Here is a 25205-nt window from a genome sequence, read left to right on the forward strand (position 1 = left end):
CATTACGATTTTTAAATAGAAGTAATTTACAGATCTGTTTAAACATTCTTCCAGTAGTTGATAAAAAATAAATAAAAAATTCCACCGGGGTACCTCTTTAAATGGGCACTGTCACTTAGGAAAAAATTTAACGTCTCACAGGGTCAAACGTTTTCATCAGTCTGGATCTCACTCCCAGGCTTTCATTGATCTTTGTCTTGCTGCTCCATAGATAATGGAGCAGTGAGACAAAGATTGGTACAAGCTGGGAAGTGAACAGCAATGCTCGTTCTCCATAACCCCTTAACGACCACGTAGTGCTGGGCGGTATACTAGTTCATACCGAAATTTTTGTCCTGCACGATATGCATTTTTCCCATACCGCAATACCGGTTGGCAGGGGTGTGGAAATAAAAAAAAAAAAAAACTTGTCCAAGGGACTAAAGCGGAACACAATCCTGGTAGATAAAATAATGTCAACCAAAATAGTACGACCCCCCCCCCCCCACACACACACTAGACCACCAGGGATGGATATAAGATCCCTTTAGACACTGCTGTCAACTTAGACAGTGGTGATCTAATGGTTAAATAGCGGCCACAGCGATCGCAGTATGCCGGGCTATTAGTGGCAGGAGAGCTGTATCTCCTCTTACACCTGAGACAAGCCCAGAAAAGTCTAGATATAACTTTTTGATCACCTTATAAAAAATTTCTCATATGAAGTGACCAAAAAATGAGCAATTATGGACCATTTTTTACATTTACACCGTTCACCGTACGGTTTAATTAACATTATATATTAATAGTCTGGACATTTCCACATGTAGCGATACCACATGTTTATTTTTGTACATTTTTATTTAAAGAAAACTGGAAACTTTTATTAGGAAATGGGCTTATTCACATATATACGCACTTTTTAAAATATTTTAATCACTATTTTTCAGTCTCAATAGGGACTTATGTGTTACTGGGGGGGGGGGGGGGGTTCTGCTTCTCCAGTTTATGTGCTGCATTTTGTGTCAGAAAATGCTGGAAGTTGCATTTAGTTACTAGATAACTACAACACCCAGCATGCCCTGATACAGCCTATGGTTGTGTGGGTGTTGCAGCATGTTGCACTGTATAGTACAGTTAAGGTTATTGTAGGACATGCTGGGAGTTGTAGTTTTGGTCCGTGTCAGCTGCAGAGCCATAGGCTGTGTCAAGGAATACAGGGAATTGCAGTTAGTAACTACAACTCCCAGCATGCCCTGATACAGCCTATGGCTCTGCAGCTGACCTGAACCAAAACTACAACTCCCAGTATGTTGCACTTTATAGTTCTACAGTTTCGGTTATGGTGGAACATGCTGGAAGTTGTAGTTTTGGTTCGGGCGTGTTTGCGTGCATCTGTGGGGCTCTTGGTGGCCGGGCGAGTATGAAGGGGGCGGGATTCTGGGTGGTGCAATTTAGTGTGGGTGTCTAGAAGCCACTAAAAAAAATAAAAAAAAATAAATAAAATAATAATTAGATGGCACAACTGGCGGCGGCCATGACGTCACGCTGCTCCGGCCCCTGTATCGCCCGTCATTACGCACAGAGCGAACTCGCTCTGTGCAGTAATGATGGCGGGGTGCCGCAGCGGCGATCCCCTGGGTCCCCAGCAGTGGGACCTCGGCGATCTAACATCTTATCCCCTATCCTTTGGATAGGGGATAAGATGCCAGGGGCGGAGTACCCCTTTAAGGGTGTGGAGAGGAAAAAAAAAACTGCTTGTCTAAGGGACTAAAACGGAGCACAATCTACTTTTTCTTCATGAAAATCTACTTGTCCTGATACACAAAAATAGGTTCAACCTAAATAGTCTGTAAATAAGGTTTTTCTACTTTCGTTTTTTTCTCCTCACCCTATAATAACCATAACTCTTATTTTGCCATCTACAGACCCATATGAGGGCTTGTTTGTACTTTGTAATGACACCTTTTTAATTTTTTTCATAACTTATGCTCCGAAACAAAAAATGAGGTGAAATTAAAGAAATTTTTTCTTTTTATTCTGTTGATTTGAATGTTTTCTTTTTTACGCCATTCACCTTGTGGTCAAACTTACATGTTATTTTGATACTGTAGGTCTGCCTGATTTACTGCATTACTGAATTTGTATAGTTTCTGCTGTGTTTTACGTACTTAAAAAAATTCAAAACTTTTAAATAAAAAAAAAAATAATTTCTGACCCCTACAACATTTTTAATTTTTTCCGTCTACCGGGCTTTGAGGGCAAATTTCTTGTCGTAATCGGCTGTTTGGTACCGTTTTGATATTGATCAGACTTTTTTAATTTTATTTAAAGGGGTATTTTGAGATCTAAGCTTTTATCCCCTATCCAGAGGATAAAATGTCTGTTCGCGGGGGGCCCTTCGCTGGGACCCACGCGATCTCCCTGCAGCACCCGCATTGTATGAATGGAGGGGGTGTGGTGTGACGTTACAGAGGGGGAGTGATGTCACATTTCCAGTCTCGGATACCCGGTTTCCGACACTGGAGACGCAGCCCCGCATACAATGCGGGTGCTGCAGGGAGATTGTGGGGGGCCCCAGCCATCAGACATTTTATCCCCTATACTCTGGATAGGGGATAAAAGCTTAGATCACGAAATACCCCTTTAATGTTTTCTGGGATATCATGTTATAAAAAATGCAATTCTGTGGTTTTGGGATTTTTTGACGTTAAAGGAAAACTGTCACGTGTTTGCTCCCGCACTATCCACAGGTACTGATGGATAGTGCGGGAGACGATGATTCCTATGATCCCTACCTTGGCCGGATCCGCCCAGCCGTTCGCTCGTAATCTCAGTTCTATTATATGTGGAAATCTGGCTGTAACTGGCAGGGGCGGGGCTTCTGTAGCTTAACTTGCACTGACGTCAGCGCCGCTTATGAATATTCATCCCCCTCCCTCCAGCTCTCCCTCTCTTCACCGCTCCTAACTGCAGGGAGGGGGGATGAATATTCATAAGCGGGCGGCCCTGCGGACGGGCCGCGCTGACGTCAGTGCAAGTTAAGCTACAGAAGCCCCGCCTGTGCCAGTTACAGCCAGATTTCTACATGTAATAAAACTGAGATTATGGGCTAACGGCCGGGCGGATCCGACAAGGGTAGGGATCATAGGAATCAGCGTCTCCCGCACTATCAATCAGTACCTATAGATAGTTCGGGAGCAAACATGTGGCAGTTTTTCTTTAATACCATTAACCATACGGGATAAATAATGTTAGATATTTTAATAGTTAGGACAATTCCGCTCATGCCAATACCAAATACGTTTAAGATACATACAGATCAATACAATTCTATTGAACTCCGTTTATCTGTGCTCATTTGTTTGAGCCTGCACTTCGGGGGGGACGATCCACACCACTAGACCACCAGTGATTGTTAAAAGGTACCTTTAGACACTGCTTTCAGCTTTGACAGCGGTAATCTAAAGGGTTAATAAACAGCCGCAGTGATTGCTGCATGCCGGCTATTAGCAGCGGCCCCCAGCTACAGCAATCAGCTGAAGGCTGCTGGGTATGGAGCAGGCACGAGTAAGGAGCCCGCTTTATACACGGTGAGCATCGCCGTATTAAAATCAGTGGGGCAAATCGGTCTGGCCCTGCTTGACCAAAGCAGGGTTAAATGCATGAAAATTCACCTGTCCGGAATGGCATGTCCCCGATGTCAGGCGATGGGATTTCCACATCCCTGCAGATGTAAACAGAAGGGTGTTCCATTTGCACAAAATCTGCCCATGTGAAGGGACTGTAAGGGTCAGTTTACGGGCGTATTTTCTGCAGCTTATTTACTCTGTACAATCCGAAGCAGATTTTGCTACCATTGACTTCAATAGGTCAGCAGAAAATCTGCAAAAGGGGCAGATTTGTGAATTTTCACCCGACCCATTGAAGTATATGGTAGCTCTACTGCAAATTGTATGCAGCAAATACACAGCGGAAAATCTGCATGAAATCTGCTTGTGTGAATGAACCCTTAGGGTCTATTCACATGGCAGAATTTCCACACATCCGCACCAATTCCGCTTCTGCATTCATTTGGGTGGTTTCTGGTTTTTGCGGATTTTGTGTGGAATTGGTGCGGAATCCGCATGCAGAGATTCAAAAGTGTGGGAATGGGAGTGCGGAATCCCATAGTCTATTGGGCTTTAATTTGAGGCGGAATCGGTGCAGTATTCCGCATGCAGAAATTCAGCCATGCGAATAGACCCTTAAGAGGAGATTTATCAAAACCTGTCCAAAGGAAAAGTTGCCCAGTGTCCCATAGCAACCAATCAGCTTGCTTCTTTTATTTTTAACAAGACCTTTGCAAAATTAAAGAAGCGATCTGATTGGTTGCTGTCGGCAACTGGGCAACTTTTCCTGGAGCAGTGAGACAAAGATTGGTACAAGCTGGGAAGTGAACAGCAATGCTCGTTCTCCATAACCCCTTAACGACCACGTAGTGCTGGGCGGTATACTAGTTCATACCGAAATTTTTGTCCTGCACGATATGCATTTTTCCCATACCGCAATACCGGTTGGCAGGGGTGTGGAAATAAAAAAAAAAAAAACTTGTCCAAGGGACTAAAGCGGAACACAATCCTGGTAGATAAAATAATTTCAACCAAAATAGTACGACCCCCCCCCCCCCACACACACACTAGACCACCAGGGATGGATATAAGATCCCTTTAGACACTGCTGTCAACTTAGACAGTGGTGATCTAATGGTTAAATAGCGGCCACAGCGATCGCAGTATGCCGGGCTATTAGTGGCAGGAGAGCTGTATCTCCTCTTACACCTGAGACAAGCCCAGAAAAGTCTAGATATAACTTTTTGATCACCTTATAAAAAATTTCTCATATTGGTTGCTGTCGGCAACTGGGCAACTTTTCCTTTGCACAAGTTTGATATATCTCCCCCTTAAAGTATAATTAACGTGTGTCTGTATGCCCTGATCACGGTCTTGGTATATGAATCGACCTCCACGACATGATCACAGGGTCCCAATCAGCTGACATGAGCATCAGAGGGCCCTCACCTCCGTGCCTTTAGATTGGTGCTCTGTGATTACAGGCAGTCTCTAAGTTTCTACTTGGTTTTTTGTCCTGCGGTTTTTGGTTTGAAAAAAAACGCCAGTGTAATTTCCTGCGTTTGGCGGTTTTTTTTTTTGTGTTTTTTCATTTGTGTGGAAATTGCATTTTTGGCCCCTTTGGTATTTTTTTTTTTTTTTTGGTACCCAAAATTTGTTGGGTTTCTTGCTCCCCGTGCAGACCTGCGTCCTCTGCCTTCGCTCCACACAGCTCTAGCTTCGGAGAGCTGAGAGGAGGAGCGGTCGCACGTCTGCATGGGGCGCAAGTTTCACACCGCCGCTAATAACTAGCATGCGGCGCTCAGCAGTCAGTATAGCGGGGCTCCGGACTCCTGCCCGCTCCATACTCGGCTGTTCTCAGTAGGCGGGGTCTGCCGCTAATAGCCAGCATGCGGCTGGCTATTAACCCTTTAGATCGCCGCTGTCAAAGCTGACAGCGGCGTCTAAAGGGACATGTGAATGTTCCCTGCTCCCTGCTGTCCCCGTGGCTCTGACATTGATAGAGCCTGGCTGGACTAGGCTCTATCAATGGATCGCAGAGCACACAGATCAATGAGTTCAATAGAACTCTATTCATCTGTATGAGGAATCTAATGATTCCTCCTATAAGTCTAATAAAGTGTAAAAAAAAAAAAAAAAAAAAAAAATACAAAAAAAAACAAGAAACGTTTTAATAAAAGTGAAAAAAAAAACACATTAACCCTTCCATGTTAAAAGTTCAAATCACCCCCTTTTCCTATATAAAAACATGCAAACATAATAAAAATAAACCTATTTGGTATCGCTTCGTGCCTAATTGTACGAAACCACAGAATTGCAATTTTTAGAATATCCCAGAAAAAAAAAATTAAAAAGTGATTAAAAAGTCAGATCAATACCAAAATGGTGCCGATAAAAAAAAAATTATTATGGCGCAAAAAATGAGCCATCATTCAGCCTGGTATGTGGGAAAAAAATTAAGTTACAGAGGTAAAAAATTTTTTTTTAAATTTGTAAAACATGATGTAAACTATACGTAGAAAAGAAAACCACCAAATCTGCAAAATTATCTTTTACTATTTATAAAAGTGTGTGTGTGTGTGTGTGTGTATGTATGTATGTATGTATGTGTGTGTGTGTGTGTATGTATATATATATATATATATATATATATATATATATATATATATACATACATTTTAATATTTTAAAATTTTTTTTTTTTGGGTTCAGAGCATGTTATTGAAAAATTAAAAGGTATCATTATAGTAGGTAGTTATGGCTATTATAGGGCGAGGAGAAAAAAATTTGAGCGTAAAAGCGAAAATTGGCCTGAGCAAGTGGATCGTCATGAGGGACAAGTAGATTTTGCTCCCATTTTAGTCCCGTGGACAAGTAGTATTTTATAAAATTTCCACACCCCTGTATTTAACGAAATTTATATTTTTTTTATAACAAAATCTTAATAAATTTTTAATAAAGTGTGTTTAACTTTTTGTTTTTGTTTTGTTGAAATTTTTTAGGTAGTACTACTACTCCCAGCATGGAACACACTGTTCCATGATGGGAGTAGTAGTACCTGTACTAATAGACCTATCACCCGATCCGATCATCCGAGATGTGGAGCGGCTCAATACACGCTCGCATCTCTGCTTTGTACTCCGGGCCGGCCAGTGATGTGAATAGAAATGCACATCACTCATTCATATTTTCCGCCCAGAGTGGGGATTGGCCGGATGGTTACAGCCAATCACCGCTCTCAGCAGGAAATATGAGTGAGTGATGTTCTATTCATATCACTGGCCAGAGTATAGTGCAGAGATGCGAGTGCTGTATAGAGCCGCTCCACATCTCTGCAATAGATAGGACGATCACAGCGGATGTCAGGAGTGACACCCGCTGAGATCTGTCCTTAACTGCAGGTACTACTACTCTCAACATGGAGCACACTCTGCTCCATGTTTGGAGCTGTAGTACCTGCAGTTAAGGAAAGATCATAGCGGATGTCACTCCTGGCACCCGCTGTGATCCTCCTGTATAATGTATAAATGCGGGCGGACGCTCTCCTATGATCCCCTGCACTGACTTATAAATACACCTATTCATATTTCCCACAGATAGCTGTGTGTATATATACGTCAGTGCAGGGGACCATAGAAGAGCGGCCGTCTGGCCACATCTATACATATACAGGAGGATCCCAATGAAACCCTGGCGATCTGTCAATTAGTACAGGTACTGCTACTCCCATCATTGAACAGTGTGTTCCATGCTGCGAGTAGTAGTACCACCTAAAAAATAAAGAATAAAAAGTGAAAAACACACACTACATTTTTATTATTGTCGGCTACATCTTTAGTGCCCTGCCCACCCACAGAAATTGATCCCTGTTTAAAAATGTATAAAAAATTTGTTTTAAAAAACCTAAATTTCGTTAAATACAATTTTTTTCCCATCACTACTGTATCTTTTTTTTTTTTATTTTTTTTTTAATGGTACCCTACGAAATTTTATTAAAAAAAAGGTATCTCCATCACTTTTTTGGATCGCTAAAGTCTGCCTGAAAAAGTTAAAACCCACTGGTGTTTTTCAGGTGTTTTTCTTAGTGTTTTTTTACTCCCATAGACTTCCATGGGAGAAAAACGCCACAATTTCAGGGTTAAAAAAACGCCAGTAGCTCAACATGCTGCGAAAACCGCCAAGGAGCTGAAAAACGCCAAAAAAGAGTGACAAAATGCCAAGTGAAAAAAGAATTTAGCGATTTCTCATTGATTTACAGCTAACAACTGGCCGCAGCGGGTTTTTTTTGGCCGAAAAAACGCCATGCGGCAGAATTTGGCGTTTTTCCCCCCAAAAAAAGTTGAAACTTTGCCTTACACTGATTAATCCTAGGGACTACAAAATAGTGAACAAAATAATACAAAAAAAATTGTGAAAAATCCCTACCCTAATAAAAGTTTAAGGACACAGCCCATTTTGGCATTGGGGGACAGCCAATTTTCATTCTTGCATTTTTGTTTTGCCTACAGACCGATGTGTTTTTTTGCACGACCAGTCTATTGTCTATTCTGCATATAGGGGATTTTTTTGTGTGGGACATCTTCTTTGACAAAAATAAACAACAAAATATTTCTATAGCTGCATGCCAAAATGTCAAAATTATAAAAATATAATGTTGATAAAACTGCATGGTAAATGGCATAAATGTAAAAAATTTTTTATTTTTTTTTTAAAGTCCAGAATTTGTCAGTTCTTAACCACATAGGGACCCAGGGCGTACAGGTATGCCTTCAGTCCCTGGTACTTAAGGACCCAGGGCGTACCTGTGGGGACCGGACCGGGGTGACTGCTGATATCGATCAGCAGGCACCCCGTGCAAATGCCCAGGGGGGTAATCAGACCCCCCATGTCGGCAATCGGCACAAATCGCAAGTGAATTTACACTTTCGATTTGCGCCGATTCCGTTCCTGCTAATATAATGTATTGTTCTATTGTTGTTGTTTATAATATGTATATGTGATTATTCTCTCATATGTTTCTGTTCCTCTAGGAGGTCTGTGCCTTACTTGTTCAAGCTTGTCACCTTGTTCAGCTAAGCCAAGAACATCTTGTCAGTAAAGTTTGTCAGCTCATACATTATTTGCTCAACAGACTTCAGGTAGGAAATTAATTTACTTATTACAGCATCTCACTATGAATAAACATCACAATCTAACATATTCCGTTATAACTTATTATTACATCATACAAATTTTTAGGTACATCATTCCCTTCTCCAATCATTTGCTAGATAGTGCACGTATATATGTATGTGTGTATGAAATACTTGAAAATATGGCTAGTTATACATAAAAAGGAATTTTTTTTTATGCTTACCGTAAAATCTCTTTCTCGAAGGATCTATTGGGGGACACAGACCATGGGGGACACAGACCATGGGTGTATGCTGCTGTCACTAGGAGGCTTGACACTATGGCAACAAAAAAAGTCGGCTCCTCCCAGCAGGATATACCTGCCTCCAGGCCACTGAGCTAATCAGTTTTAGTCCCAGAGCAATAGGAGAGGACCGAAAGGTCAAGGAAAAGCACGAACTGTCCGAGAACCAGAAGAAAAAGAATAACTGAACACACCCTTGGACAGATTACCAAAGAGGAACCCAAAAAGGGCGGGAGCTGTGTCTCCCAATGGATCCTTAGAGAAAGAGATTTTACGGTAAGCATAAAAAAATCTCCTTTTCTCTATCGGCTCCATTGGGGGACACATACCATGGGACGTACCAAAGCCGTTCCTTGGGTGGGTAGAAAAGAACCGGTTAGGCGGACGGCTGAACCACCGCCGCCTGCAGCACCTTCCGGCCCAGACTAGCATTAGCAGATGCGAAGGTATGAACCCCGTAGAACCTCGAGAAATTGTGCAAAGACGACCAGGTAGCCGCTTTGCAAATCTGCGAGGCCGAGGCCTTGTTCTGGAGAGCCCAGGATGCACAAACAGAATGGGTAGAATGAGCCAAAACCCTGAAGGGAGTGATCTTCCCTCTACAGCGATAAGCTTCCGAAATGGCAGACCGGATCCACCGAGAAATGGTGGCCTTGGAAGCAGGTTGTCCCTTACGACGACCTTCCGTAAGAACGAAAAAGGAATCGCACTGACGAAAGGAAGAGGTTACAGAGAGGTAGGACCTAACTGCCCAAACCACATCCAGTTTGTGGAGCAAACGCTCCTTGGGATGAGAAGGAGCGGGACAAAAGGAAGTAAGAACGATGTCCTCATTGAGATGAAAAGCTGAAACGACCTTAGGCAAAAAGGAAGGATCTGGCCGGAAGGCAACCTTGTCCTGGTGAATCACCAGAAATGGAGAACGGAAGGAAAGAGCTGCCAATTCGGACACTCAATGGAGGTAATAGCTACAAGAAACGCTACTTTCCAAGAAAGGAGGCACAGGGACACCTCCCTAAGAGGTTCAAAAGGGGCACCTTGGAGGACACCCAGAACAAGGTTCAAGTCCCAAGGGGGAGAAGGTGACCGATAAGGAGGGGCAGCATGCGCCACTTCTTATAGGAAGGTCCGGACATGAGAATTGGAAGCCAGAGGACGCTGAAACAAAATAGAAAGGGCTGAAACCTGACCCTAAAGGGAACTGAGAGACAACCCCTGTTCCAATCCCGACTTCAAAAAGGAGAGAAGATGGGGAACGGAAAAAGTAACAGGAGGAAAGGCCTGAGCTTCACAGCAACAAAAATAAGATCGCCAGGTACGGTGGTAATTTTTTGCCAAGGAGGGCTTGCGAGCCCTAAACATGGTGCGAATGACTTGGGAAGAGAAACCGCGGGCTCTCAAAACCGTGTTCTCAACCGCCACGCCATCAAATGCAGCGACTGTAAATTGGGTTGGCAAAAAGGACCCTGAGACAGCAGGTCCGGACGAAGTGGAAGGTGTAACGTAACGTTGTCCAGGAACCTGACTATTTCGGCGTACCACGTCCTCCGAGGCCAGTCTGGAGCTACTAGAATGGCGAGAATGCCCGCCGCTTTGAGCTTCCTCAGAACCCTGGGAAGGAGCGGAAGAGGATGGGGCAGGGCAAACCCCGCCCAAGGAATCACTAAGGCATCCACGGCTAGGGCCAGAGGGTCCCGGGACTTCGACACAAACGGAGGAATCATCCGATTGTGGCGAGACGCAAAGAGGCCCATGTCTGGAGCCCCCAGAGGTCGCAGATCTACGCGAAGACTTCCGAATGCAGGGGCCACTCGCCAGGGTTGGCTGAGGACCGGCTGAGTAAGTCCGCTTTCCAGTTGAGCACACCCGGAATGTGAATCGCTGAAATGGCCGGAACCTTGTGTTCCGCCCAGAGGAGGATCTTTGTCACCTCGGCCATGGCTGCCGAGCTGCGAGTGCCACCCTGCTGGTTGATGTAAGCCACGGCCGTGACGTTGTCCGACTGGATGCGGACAGGGCGGGTCTGAAGCAGGGACTCCCAATTAAGCAGACAAAGAAGAATCTCCCTCAGTTCCAAGATGTTTATCTGAAGAAGGGCTTCTCGGGGAGACCAGAGGCCTTGAGCCGTTCGGTCCCTGAACACACCGCCCCAGCCCGAGAGACTGGCATCTGTTGTGACCACCTGCCAGTGGAGGGGAAGAAATGATCGCCCCCGAAGAAGGGGGGAGCGGAGCCATCAGAGCAGAGACTGACTGGTCCGACGAGGAAGAACAATCTTGCGATCGAGAGACAGAGGAGACCTGTCCCACCGGGAGAAAATCGCCAGTTGAAGGGGGCGGTAATGAAACTGGGCAAAGGGTACGGCCTCCATTGCCGCCACCATCCGACCCAAGACTTTCATGCAAATGCGGATGGAAACTGGGCCTGAAGGGAGCGGACTCCTGACAGAAGAGACAGACGTTTGTCCGGCGGAAGGCAAATCTGGGCAGAGGCCGTGTTTAATTGAAGCCCCAAGAAGATCAGAGATTGGGTGGGAGAGAGGACAGACTTGTCCCGGTTGACCATCCAAGGTCTGGAGAGTGAGTCACATTCTCCAGAGTCTGGACACTGGTGGGAGCCTTGATGAGAAGGTCATCCAGGTAAGGGATCATTGAGACCCCTCTCGACCGCAACAGGGCTATCGCCGGCGCAAGGATCTTGGTAAAGACCCGAGGAGCAGTGGCCAGTCCAAATGGGAGAGCTACCAATTGAAAATGCCCCTCCGGAACCGCAAAGCGGAGGTACCGCTAATGGCCAGGAAATATTGGAACATGGAGGTAGGCATCCTTGATGTCCACCGAAGAAACTCCCCTTGTTCCATGGACGCCACGACTGAACGGAGAGATTCCATTCGAAAGTGGTGGACAAGAAGATGTCAGTTTAGACGCTTGAGATCCAAGATTGGCCGCACAGAACCGCCTTTCTTGGGGACCACAAAAAGATTGGAATAGAAACCCCAAAAACGTTCCCAGGAAGGAACGGGGACAATGACTCCTTGGAGAAGCAGGGACCGGAAGGCCTCCTGAAACTGCTTCGCAAGAGAAGGAGACCGCGGGGCCCAGGACTGAAAAAATCGATCCCTCGGAAGGGAGGCAAATTCGATGTGGTATCCTTGGACACCACGTCCCTGACCCAGGAGTCCTGAATGTGTGTGTGGTCCAGATTTCTTGAAAGAATAAGAGACGACATCCCACCTGAGAAGAATCTGCGGGTGGGGGCTTCCCTTCATGTGGAAGTGGGTTTGCGGTTGCCCGATTTGGCCGCAAAACGGCCGGAACGGGTGGTGTCCGACTTCCAAGAAGGGCGCGCCCGGAATGAGGGAGCCTTCTTGCCCCGCGAAGGCGCCTGCCCAGACCCTTAATTGGGGCCAAAATTCCAAAGGGACCGGAAAGAAGAGGCCTTCCTCTGGGAGGTAGTGCAAGCTTTATTTTGAGGCAATAAGGAACTTTTACCCCCCCGTCGCCTCAGAGATAATCTCATCAAGGCACTTGCCAAAAAGACGGGAACCAGTAAAAGGAAGCATTGTGAGAGACCTCTTGGAAGCGGCATCCGCATCCCAAGCCTTAAGCCACATGGAATGGCGATTGGCCGCTAGGTTACCCACAGCAAAGGCAGCGCAGCGGGCTGACTGCATAGAAGCTGTATACAGAAAGTCCCCAGCTTTAGAGCATTGGAGAACAAGAGCAGATAGATCCTCTGGGGAGGATCCCGCTAGGATACCCTGATGCAGTTGGGAACACCAAACCTTAAGGGCCTTGGACACCCAGGCAGAGGCGAAGGCGGGAAGTAGGGAAGAGCCTGCTGCTTCAGAGGCAAACTTCGCTAAGGACTGTACCTTCTTGTCTGCCGGATCCTTGAAGGCAGCCGCGTCTGCTAGTGGCAGTGTAGTAGCCTTAGAGAAGCGAGAAACTGGTGGATCCATCGAAGGAGGGGAAGTCACCTTTGAGACAAGGTCCTTGGCGAATGGATACCGTGCTTGAACCTTCTTTGTTCCCGGGAACCTCTTGTCAGGATGTCTCCAGGAGGGTGTCAAACTCAGCATGAGAGCTGAACATTTGAGGTGCTGGTTTAGCACGATGAAAGGATACTTCAGGAGTCCCGTCCGAAGATCCTGGGTCCTCTAAGTGAAAGGTGTCTCTTATGGCCCCAACCAATAAGTTCACTGTATCAGCTGCATCCGAGCGGTCCTTTGAGTCAGATGCCGATTTGGAAGCCTCGTTCGCAAGTTCACCAGGAGAATGTGAACGAGTGGAGGCAGCCCTGGAGGATGGAGACACCGATTGGGTACGCGGCTCTGGCGAGGCAGAGCGGCGACTCCTGGAACGTCCTCTGGATGAGCGACGTTTGTGACCAGATGAAACGGAGGGGCGGGACCTACGAGAGGAGCGCCCACGTCTACCTGAAGACTCAATGGAAGAGTCAGAAGAGGCACCCCTAGTACGCTTGTGAGAGCGTGGAGAAGGGGAGCGGGTCCCTCTAGAGGGCCGGAGTAGGGCAGACCTCTCCAAGGCAGACACCACGTCACGGGAGGCCTCAGCCACCGAACGGGAGACTTGGGTCAAATCGGCCATATACTGGGATAGGGAAGAAACCCAGGTTGGAGGGGCAGCCGAATCCACCGGAACTGAAGGAGCATCCTGGGGAGCCAGGGGGTCTGGGGGAGCAGTGGAACAGGCAGAGCAAGTAGGTTCAGCAGAACCAGGCATTTTGGAATTACAGCTTTTACAGACAAATTGGTAAACTAACACTCCAGTTGTCCGTGCAGAGGGAGTAACAGTTCTGGGCACGAACATAGTGGAAAAAAAGAACTCTCTCACCCAAGTCTGTGTCCCCAGGGCAGCTGCTGTGAGGAGAACCCCGCTCTAGAGAAGGGAGAAATGCCGGCCAATAGCAAGAGAGGGGTGTTCCAGGAGCAGGGGCACTGCTGATTGGCCCCTGCCACCCAAAATCGCGCGCACAGCGCTGATTGGAATTCAATTCGCGCTTCTGAGAAGCTCCGGCAGCCCTGTGGGCAGAGCTACAGTGCCCCGGCCGCCGAAGTTCCGACAAGAAGTTAAGTAATGGCGCCCGCTCCTAGCCCCGAGCGCACATGTCATTTGCATATGTGCTCGCGGGGAGGTGAGCGGGCGATACGCCGCCGGCAGTGGACTGCTGCCGAAAGTGAAAGTAAGCCGGCGCTTCATGTGCCTGCATAGTACAAACTCCGCGGCTGTTACCCGCTTAAAGACGCACGCACGCACGCACGCACGCACGCACACACACACACACACACACACACACACACATCCTTAGTGAATAAAAATTAACTGTGCCCCATCCAAAATTGCCACTGCTCACCACAGAAATAAAGAAAGAAGGCCCCCTGGCCAGGCCAGCCCCAATAGACCCTGAGAGAGGTGGGCCAAAAACTGAGGGTCTCCAGAGGTTGCAAGTCTGCACCTAAAGGAGAAAGGGAAATATACTCACCTCAGACAAAAGAAGTTACCTCATGAAGTCTTCGGTCAGCTTTCTGTCGCCTGAATCACGCCGAGCTACCATGTGCGAGCGAGGAAAGCAGGGAAATAGGGGGACCCGGACCCATGAGGTACAACCCCAGGCGCTGACCGTTGGCGAGAGGGGGTTGACAGTACATAATGCGATGTCTGTGCCCCTTCAATCGCAATGGGGAGACAGTGAGCCGCAGTTCCTGAATCCCCACCTGAAAACAGAAAAGAAACGGAATAAAAAACTAACAATTCCCTAAACTAGGAAAATAATAAAACAGAAGACCTTGTCTGGAGAACTCCAGACCTTGTCCACCTCCTTAGACACTAAACTAAAACTGATTAGCTCAGTGGCCTGGAGGCGGGTATATCCTGCTGGGAGGAGCCGACTCTTTTTGTTGCCAAAGTGTCAAGCCTCCTAGTGACAGCAGCACACACCCATGGTCTGTGTCCCCCAATGGAGCCGATAGAGAAACCTTTTTTATACGATAAAACTATTGGTAATAGGTGTCAAAGCAGGGCCCTTGCTATAGACACATATATACCGTATTTATCGGGGTATACCACGCACCGGCCTATAACATGCAAAAAGTTTTTACCCAAATATCCATAGTAAAATGAGGGTGCGTGTGTGCGCGTGTATACCCCGATACACCCCCAGGAAAGGCAGGGGGAGAGAGGCCGTCGCTGCCGGCTTTTCTCCCCCTGCCTTTCCTGGGGTCTAGAGCCCTGCTGCCGGCCCTTCTCTCCCCCTGGCTATCGGCGCCGCTGCCCGTTCTGTCCCCCTGAATATCGGTGCCGGCGCCGATAGCCAGGGGGAGAGAAGCGGCGCCGACAGCCAGGGGGAGAAAAGGGGCAGCGGCACCCATTGCCAGTGCTTCTGCCCCGTTGCCTCCCCCCCATCCCCGGTTGCATAATTACCTGTTGCCGGGGTCGGGTCCGCGCTGCTTCAGGCCTCCGGTGTGCGTCCCCTGCGTCGTTGCTATGCACTGCGCGGCGCGGCGCACTGAGAGAGAGAAGGGCCGGCAGCAGGGCTCTAGACCCCAGGAAAGGCAGGGGGAGAGAAGCGGGCAGCGACGGCCTCTCTCCCCCTGCCTTTCCTGGGGGTGTATCGGCGTATAACACGCACATAGACTTTAGGCTAAAAATGTTAGCCTAAAAAGTGCGTGTTATACGCCGATAAATACGGTATTAATATTATAATTAGAAAATCATAAAAAATTCTAATTTATATGAAACAATATAACCGGATAAAATTGACCGGATAGAAAAAAATGTCCATATACAGCCACCTATAATCTTAATTGAATATAGTCTCCAGACTTTTTTATTTTTATTTTTTTTTTTATTCTTTATTTGTAATTTTATAACAGAGCAGAAAAGATAGAGACACTACGTTACTTAACCATCTATAAATCAATATAGCTATTTGCATCGGTCTCTTGTAAAGGAGAAAAGAAAAACCGTAAAGAAAGAACACACTACCAAAAAATACCGGATAAATAAAAGCTACAAAGAAAAATGCCTCTTTTGTGCCCGTTCAGCTACTTTTCTCTTCCTCTCTGCTCTCTTTCCTCCTCAACCTTGCCCCCCCCCCCCCCTAAACTGGTTCTATTCATATTCCATAGACCTCTGGTAGTCCTTCTACGCCTGCCATACACTCAGGAACCACATCTCATCATCTCTATTTGCTAACCGTACGTTCTCCAGGTGCATAGCATCGTTTACCTTAGTATACCAGAGGGCTATGGATGGGGTTTCCTTCTTTCGCCCAAAAAAGTAACACAGCTTCTGGCCGTAACTACCAGAAAGCTAATCAGGAAATAGCTGTATCTCTTCAGCGGAATGTCATTATGTTGTAAAAGAAAAAAACTGGCGACCATGGAATCGCCCCTTTCGTTACTCTTTCCATAGACCGGTGTACTTGCTCCCAGAAGCTTCTGATCTGAGGGCATTGCCAGAAGATGTGTAACAGAGTGCCTGGTTCCTTCTCACAGTGCCAACATAGTGTATTTAGATCTTTCTGGATTTTTTCTAGGCCTATGGGCACTCTATACCATCGTGAAATTATCTTATAATTAGCCTCCTGCATACTCGTGGATAGAGCAGAACCGTGTGCTTGTCTAAATATCTTATGCCACTCCTCCTGTGTAAAGCCTCCGTTCAAATCTTTTTCCCATTTTTTTGATGTAGGCTGGTAAAGACTGACCCTTTGATATAATCCATATCTGATAGATTCTGGAGAGAGCATGTTTAACCTGTGTTTCTTTGAAACATAGATCCTCAAAGATCGTGTTGCTCTCTCTGTACCATTCTGGTTTTGGGATTGAAGCCATATGTTTGAATTGTATTCTCCTCCAGGCTCTCATCTTAACCGCTGGAAAAATCTCCTCTGGATCTCTCCATTCTTTTGGAGAGTCTTCCTTCCTCATATGAATTACTCTTGATCTCTCCACCACCTCCCACTTTCTATAGATTGGGTCGTCTACTCCAACTAAAAAATCCGGATGGCCTATTATTGGGGTTTGTTGAGAGTTGTATGGTAAAAAAAATCTCTCGTACTTGCTCTTCCATACAAACCCTATATGTAGCCCAGATGGTCGGGTAGTCTTTTATCCTATCCAACTCTCACCCTGAACCCCACGGAAGGGCATTTTGTGGAATTTGGCTTGACGCTCTTTCAATCTCTACCCATAGTTTACTAGGTGAGCCTTTACACCATTCAATCACCCTGGCAAGATGTGTAGCAATGTAGTAACCTTTCAGATCTGGGAGACCTACTCCCCCTCTCTCTTTACGTTGACACATCGTCTCCCTTTTAATCCTTGGTCTCTCCCCCCCCCCCCCCCCATATAAACTCCTTTTTGTATAGTAGCTATTTCCTTAAAAAAAAAGTAGATGGAAAATAAATGGGGAGACATTGAAATATATATATAAGATATATCTGGTAAGATCGACATCTTATACAGTGCACAACGTCCAAACCAAGAAAGCAGGTTTGGGGACCACTTTTGACATTTCTGACTGATCTTTTTCAACAGTGGCGGAATATTTATATTATATCGTTCTTTTTTTGTCTACAGATATCCATATCCCTAATAATATTATTGCACGTTCTGACCAAGTGAAGCTAAAATTCCTTTGGAGCAGTAACACAATGTCTCTTATTAAATTAATATTAAATGCTGTTAATTAATATTAAATGCAGTTAATCTTAAAATTAGATAAACGGGCATAGTTTTCAAATTCTTTCATCAGGGAAGGAAAAGAGACTACTGGATTTGTAATAAAAAAAAATTAGTTCATCCGCGAAAGCCGCCACTTTATGCATGCTTCCCTGGATCATTATCCCTCTCACCTCTGGGTTCTTCCTAATCCTACAGAGAAATGATTCTAATACCAGAACAAAAATCAATGATGACAAGGGACAACCTTGTCTGGTTCCGTTTCTTAAATCAAATTCCTCTGAAACAATCCCATTGACCCTTATCTTAGCCGTTGGAGAACGATATAGTTCAAATACACAATTTAAGAAGTGTTTTTGAATTCCCAGGTATCTAAGGGATAAATATTGTTTGATTGGGCAGAGTTATCACCAGAGCAGACAGAAAAAAAAGTTCCACATGCAGCAGCTGTATCCAGTGCAGAGAAGAATGAATCGCCACATTAGCATCAAGCTGGATATCTCCTGAACGGCTGCATCGATTTTCACCCAGTAAGGCCCCTTTCACACTACAGGTATCATCCTGTTTTTTTTCTTTCAGCTGTAATTTTGATAAAGGATTTTTCATGGGTACAGAATCTAAGAAAGGGTAAAAGAAAAACAGGCAGATAGCTACTTGGCTTTTACCCTTGTATAGTTAACAGGATAATATATCATGGAAATATAACAGGAGCCGTAAAAGGCCCATAACAGCACTAAAGCAAGGTGAACCAGTATCGGACTCAACAGACAATAATGCGAACCATGAAAGAGACTTATGAATATTAAGGTAAGTTCCTCATCAGAGGCACTCAAATAGGCCCGAAGGGCCACAAACAAAGGAGGGGAAAGGGGAGTTGGGGGGAGGGAAAAGAACAAAGAGGGGACTATGTAGACAAACGCACAACAATCACAAGACAAAGAGGGAAAAAGAGAGAAAGGTAAAAAAAAAAAGAGAAGCAATAGAAAGGATAAGGCAGGAGAGATCAAGGTGGTTGTCGATCAGAAAAGTGGTTCTATGGTTCCCAAACAGATAGGAATGAGGGAATGGAGTTATGTAGAGAGGCCTTCAGGTATTCCATAGAATATTAAGACTGGTTAACAAATCAGTCTCCGAGGGAGGAAGAGTCCTCTTCCAGCACTTGGCTATTAGGGTTTTTGTAGCTAGAGTAATATGCATGAAATGCATAAAAGGCTTCTTAGAGTAGAAAGAGAGAGGTTAGGAAGGTAAGTGAGGGGGTCCAGAGGGACAGAAACACCCAGGGCTTCAGAGATTAAGCTCTGCACCATTTTCCAATAGTCTACTATGAGAGGACAGGGCCAAAATATATGGAACACCTTACCCAACCCTATCCCAAAACGCCAGCACTGAGGGGGAATAGTTGGATTCAGTCTTTGCAACAGCTCCGTGGTGTGGTACTATCCCATAATCATCTTATGCTGGGTTTCCTTATAGGCGGTGCAAATAGAGGCCCTGGATGCCCGTTCCCAAATAACACACCATTGAGGTAGATTAATGGTTGTATCTAAAACGTCCTCCCAGCGACTCATGTAGTGGTGTAATGAAGGATCACCATCAGGTGGATGGAGCAGAAAGGAGTAAATGTCAGAGAGAAGTCCCCTTGCCCGAGGCCCGCCACTGCATAACCGTTCAATAGCCCGTAGGCTGCGAGACCACAGTGGTACCAAACGTAGAGGACATAAAATGCCTCAGTTGTAAATAGCGGAAATGCTCGGACGAGGGGAGATCCCAACAAGAGACCAGTTTTTCAAAAAGCAGGAGAGAGCGAGTGATAGGGTCGACAACATCAACCCAGTAGAAAAGGCCTTGAGATCCCCATTCCCGCACCATGACAGTAGAGAGACCAGAGGGAAAATCAGGATGATAAAGGAAGGGCCGCAAGGGGGAAGGGTAAGAAAACAGCTTGTACTTCCTAGAACAATACCCCCATACATGATTAGAGAAGGACATAGGACCCAGAAGAGGAGAGAGAAAATTAGCAGACGCCGTAGCGCACCATAGAAGAGTATTAGGGTGAACTGGGGCCAGCCAGAGCTTCTCCAGCTCCATTTGGTGGCTATATGCATGGTACGTAGACCATGCCGCAAGGTGGCGCAGGTGAGCAGCCCAGTAATATTTTGTCACATAAGGAACCACCAGCCCCCCATAGCCCTACCAGCCATCATAACAGACATTGGAAAACAATGTCTCTTCCCCCTCCCAAATAAAATGAAAAATGGCCGAAGGGCAGACAGAGGTAACGGGTAACGTCTCGAAAAAATAAAGAAGTTTCGGGAGCATTGTCATTTTAACCTTCACAATATGACCAAAAAAAGAGAGAAAGTGCGACCTCCACTTCTCTAAGAGTCCTTAAATCTCGGAAAAGGGGAAGGTAATTGGTAAAGAGAGGCATAGTGAGACGTAATGTGAACCCCCAAATACTTAATTACAGAAGAGGACCCTTTAAATGAGTAGTTATAGCGTAAGAGGGTAGACCATAACAAAGGAAGATTCAGAGGAAGTGCCTCCGTTTTAGAAAGATTAATTTTATAGCCAGAGACCACACCATAGGCATGGAGAGCTTTATAAGGGTTAGGGAGCGAAAACCGAGGATGGGAAGGTGTGAGAAGAACATCATCAGCAAATAGGCTAATCTTAAAGGGGTTATCCACCATAAGGTGATTTTAGTACGTACCTGGCAGGCAGTAATGGATATGCTTAGGAAGGATCTGCGCTTGTCTTTTGTTTAAATGGCTATGTTGTGAGATTACCATAACACTGTGGCTAGCTTTTTGTGAACTGGTATTTCCTGTTTGACTTTTCTTATTTTGACTACAAATCCCACAATTCCATTTTCCTCCCTCCCAAACATCAGCCACCCCACCCATTGAAACATAAATGAGCTGCATCCATTCAAAAGACCTGGGGTTTTCAATCAGGGTGCCTACAGCTGTTGCATTAGTTGCAGATTAATCTCTCTCCCACCAAGCGATCCCTCCACCCATTGAAGCAGACAGGCTCCCTGTCATCAGCTGACTAGTGAGTCAGATCTCGGCCGCATTGCAACCTGGGAAAAATCTGAGACAACAGTCATTTTGTATGCTGGTAAAAATAAAGATTGGGGTGAAAATTACAGAAGAATTGAGAAAACCGTTGCACACAGGTACAGACACTATATTATGAACTACACTAACTTTACAGACCCTGTAGCATAGTCAAATAAAAAAAAATCCTGGAATAACCCTTTAACCTCTTAAGGACCCATGATGTACCGGTACATCATGAGTCCCCTCCCGATCTATAACACGGCGCCACACCGTGGCCCCGCATCATAGCGGGTCGGGCCACGGGTCCCGGCCTAACAACGGGCGGGACCCGTGGCTAATAGCGCGCAGAACTGATCTCGGTGCCGCGCGCTATTAACCCTTTAGACGCTGCATTCAAAGTTGAACGCCGCGTCTAAAGTGAAAGTAAAACCATGCCGGTTAGCTCAGGGAGCTGTTCGGGATCGCCGCTGTGAAATCGCGGCATCCCGAACAGTTAACATGACAGCCGGAGGGTCCCTACCTGCCTCCATGCTGTCCGACTGCCGAATGACTGCTCAGTGCCTGAGATCCAGCCATGAGCAGTCAAGCGGCAGAATCATTGATCAGTGGTTTCTTATGAGAAACTACTGATCAATGTAAAAGATCAGTGTGTGCAGTGTTCCTATGGGAGCTATAACATTGCAAAAAAAAAAGTGAATAAAGATCATTTAACCCCTTCCCTAATAGGTTTGAATCGCCCCCCTTTTCCCATAAAAAAACTGTGTAAATAAAAATAAACATATGTGGTATTACCGTGTGCGGAAATGTCAGAATTATAAAAATATATAATTAATTAAACCGCACGGTCAATGGCGTACGCGCAAAAAAATAGTGAATTTTAGTATGCACAATATTGCTATCAATAAGTACTATGAATGCAAAAATGGTACTGCTAAAAACGTAAGATCACGGCGCAAAAAAATGAGCCCTCATACCGCCCCACACGCGGAAAAATAAGTTATAGGGGTCAGAAGATGACAATTTTAAATGTATACATTTTCCTGCATGTAGTTATGATTTTTTCCAGAAGTACAACAAAATCAAACCTACATAAGTAGGGTATCATTTTAATCGTATGGACCTACAGAATAAAGAGGTGGTGTCATTTTTACCGAATAAAGTACTGTGTAGAAATGGAAGTCCCCAAAGTTACAAAATGTCATTTTTTTATTTTTTCTGTTTTGCCGTAGATTCTTAGGTAAAATGACTGATGTCATTACAAAGTAAAATTGGTGGCACAAAAAATAAGCCATCATATGGATTTTTAGGTGCAAAATTGAAAGAGTTATGATTTTTTAAAGGTAAGGAGGAAAAACCGAAAATGCAAAAAACGGAAAAACCCTGGGTCCTTAAGGGGTTAAATAAGTGAATGCCATTGATGTCCAAATCCCCCCTAATCATGGCAGCAAGAGGTTCAATACATAAGGCGAAAACCAGGGGTGGGGGTGGGGGGTGGAGTGGGCAACTCTGACGAGTACCATTAAACAGAGGGAAGATCGGAGAGTGAGGGAGCTTGAGAGATGCAGTGGGAGAAGAGAAGAGACCCCGCAATGCAGTAAAAAAATAACCTGTGATACCGAATTTTTGGAGGGTAGCAAAAAGAAGTGGCCACCCCAGTCTATCTAGGGCCTTCTCTGCATCTAAACTGATAATTAAAGCCTGGTCAGACCTCCGATTGATCAAGTCGACAAGGTCCCCAACCCTCCTGGTATTGTCACCTCCTTGGCGGCAAGGTATAAACCCAACCTGATCCTTATGTATGAGGGTAGGAAGAAATGAACTGAGTTGGACCGCTAACACCTTAGAAAAGAGTTTCAAGTCTGAGTTGAGAAGGGCAATGGGTCTATAACTCGAGCAATCATGAGCGTCCTTTCCAGGTTTAGGTATCGGGGTAATTAAGGAGTTCAAAAAAGACTGCGGGATCTCCTCCCCCCCCCCCCCCCCGACCAACCGGCAGGGATTTAAGAACTTCAAGGAGTTCCTCCCTAGTAATAGGAGCATTAAGAGCCTCACGATCGCCTCCAGACAAAATAGGCAGACCGCATTGGGAAACATATGAGTCGAGAGCAACTACACGCTCCCTCTGATCAGACGGAAGCTGGGAAGGAAGAGAATAAAGACCAGAGTAACAGTGAACAAGGAGATTAGCGATATCAGCAGGATGATAGTGAAGTACACCAGAGGAGTCCTTAAGGGCAGAGGGGGACTGAGCAACTGCACGTTCACGTAGGCACCTGGCCAACATAGTGTGGGCTTTATTTCCTTTCTCATAGAAACGTTGCTTGGCATAAATTGTCGCCCAACTCTATGGAGAGCCAGGTCACCCAACTGGGCCCGAGCAGCCACTAAGCGCCTCAGGAACGGTAAAGAGGGAGAGGACAGTAAGAGTTTCGAGGCACGCAATCTGGGCCCGAAGTTCCCGGGAGCGGGCCAGAACATCTCGCTTAAGTCGGGCACCTAGAGCAATACAGTGTCCACCTACTACCGACTTATGAGCTTCCCAGAGAACGGCCTGTGAGGAAACCGAACCCTTGTTAGTGGCAAAGTATTCAGTCAAGCAGTTCTGGATAGATTCTCGGTAAGGTAGTGATATAAGGAGGGAATCATTAAGACGCAAGTGACAGCTCCGGAAGGGAGTAGAAGAGGGAGAAAAAGAAGGGAGAACAGGGCAATGATCAGACAGAGATCGGCTCTAGAGAAGCAGAAGAGAGTATGTGCACCATGGGGAGGTTGCCAAAAAAGTAGACTATACGCATATGCAATTTATGGGCATGTGAGTAGAAGCTAAAAGAGCGATCCGTTGGGTGGTTAATCCGCCATAAATCATAGAGTGAGGAGGCCCGTATAATCTGCCGAAAAATGGAGGCCAAGTGCAATTGAGTAGGAGGAGCAGCAGCAGAGAGAGAGAGAGAGTGACGGTCCAGAGGAGGAGAGAAAATATTAAAGTCCCCCCCCCCAAGTAGCGAAGCAGAGGAGGGGTATTTATGGAGCCTAGCAAGGATTTGGGACGTGTTCGGGGCATAAATATTACAGAAAAGGAGCGGGACACCCTCCACCATCATGTAATGCCCCTGTGGGTCAAGAAAGGAAGAAGAGACTTGAAGTGGACAGAAACTAGAGATAAGAACTGCTACCCCAGCAACCTTCCTATCAGAGACAGCAGAGCATACCTGTGGATAAAGATGATGAAGGAATTGAAAGGATCCAGAACGGTCAAAGTGTGTCTTCTGAAGAAAAACAATATCCGCCCGTATCAAAACAAACACACTTTGCAATAACCGCCTCTTATAGGGGGTGTTAAGGCCCTTAACATTCAGGGAGACACACTGGACCATGATGGATGAGTAGAGGAGGGGACAGCCAATGAAGAGACATACTCATGGAAGAGTTGCCGCAAACCACATCGGACCACCGAAGAGGTGACTGAGAACTCGGTACTCTGAAGCAAAAGAGACAGGAAGATGGAACCTGAGAGAAGAAAAAGCGGAGAACAGAGAAAATGAGGGGTAAAAAAAGGACCACCAGACAGACAGGACCACACAAGACAAAACAAAAATACTGAGAAAATAATTGAACCATTTACTTATCAGCAAATGCGGAGGCCAAGAATACGGAGATGGACCTGCAACCAAGGCATGGGCAGTCCATTGCTATGGTCTCTAGGGGGAGAAATGGGAGAAAACCACCAAACAGGCAAACACTCCCTCCTAAGACCATAGCAGAAGAACATATTCAGAAAAAAGAAACTATATGTGACCTAAAATGCAATAGTATGAGAACAGTAGATGAATGTAAAAACATTACAATTCAGTGTTAAATTAAAACAGCAGAGTAGGTGAAGAAAGACCAACACCACATAATGTCCCGATCCAGGAGCAGTGAGGGGAGGAGGGGGGGTATTGGGCCCCCATTGGCAACTCAAGGAGGACCCACGGGGTCACAAGGAGGAAGTCTCTTCAGAGCACCAGACCAGTGGGACCGGACAGGTTGACAAACAGGAAGTAAAGGAGGAGGAAATGTCAGGTCCCAATCCACTATCTGGGGCATCGGCAAATCCAGTGTAGAGCAGAAGGTCGAGAGGTCTGAGAAGGAGCGTAAAACTACAGAGCGTCCATCTCTACAGGCATGGAGAGTAAATGGAAAGATCAGGACAGATCTTGGAACAATTGAATAGGAGCCCCATCAAAGTCAAAGTTCCTCAGAGATCGAGCTTTAGTCCTAATGGCCTCCTTGACCTAAAAATCGTGAACACAGCAGATAACATCCCTAGGGGTGTCTGAAACAGATTTAGGGTGGAGGGCCCGATGTGCTCTATCCAGTTTGATCTTGTGGGAAGAAGGCTCACCCAGGATATGGTTGAAAATCGCTTCCAGAATCTCAATAAGATC

The 25205-nt window shown here is 45.8% G+C and overlaps 1 protein-coding gene across 2 annotated transcripts in view; it reads left to right on the forward strand.

The window, feature by feature from the left end:
- Positions 1-25205, forward strand: part of HEATR6 (HEAT repeat containing 6) — a 98099-nt gene that overhangs the window by 2172 nt on the left and 70722 nt on the right. The window contains exons 1-2 of one of the 2 annotated variants that reach the window (XM_056557509.1): positions 8627-8728; positions 18082-18243. Coding sequence is in view for 1 of the 2 variants with exons in the window: in XM_056557508.1 (XP_056413483.1) it covers positions 8621-8728 (108 nt within the window). In the remaining variant the exon portion in view is untranslated. Of the gene's footprint in view, positions 1-8620; positions 8729-18081; positions 18244-25205 lie in introns of those variants that run through there. The other variant, XM_056557508.1, reaches the window with a different exon arrangement.

The sequence above is a fragment of the Hyla sarda genome, chromosome 2, assembly GCF_029499605.1.
Source record: "Hyla sarda isolate aHylSar1 chromosome 2, aHylSar1.hap1, whole genome shotgun sequence".
Taxonomy (NCBI): domain Eukaryota; kingdom Metazoa; phylum Chordata; class Amphibia; order Anura; family Hylidae; genus Hyla; species Hyla sarda.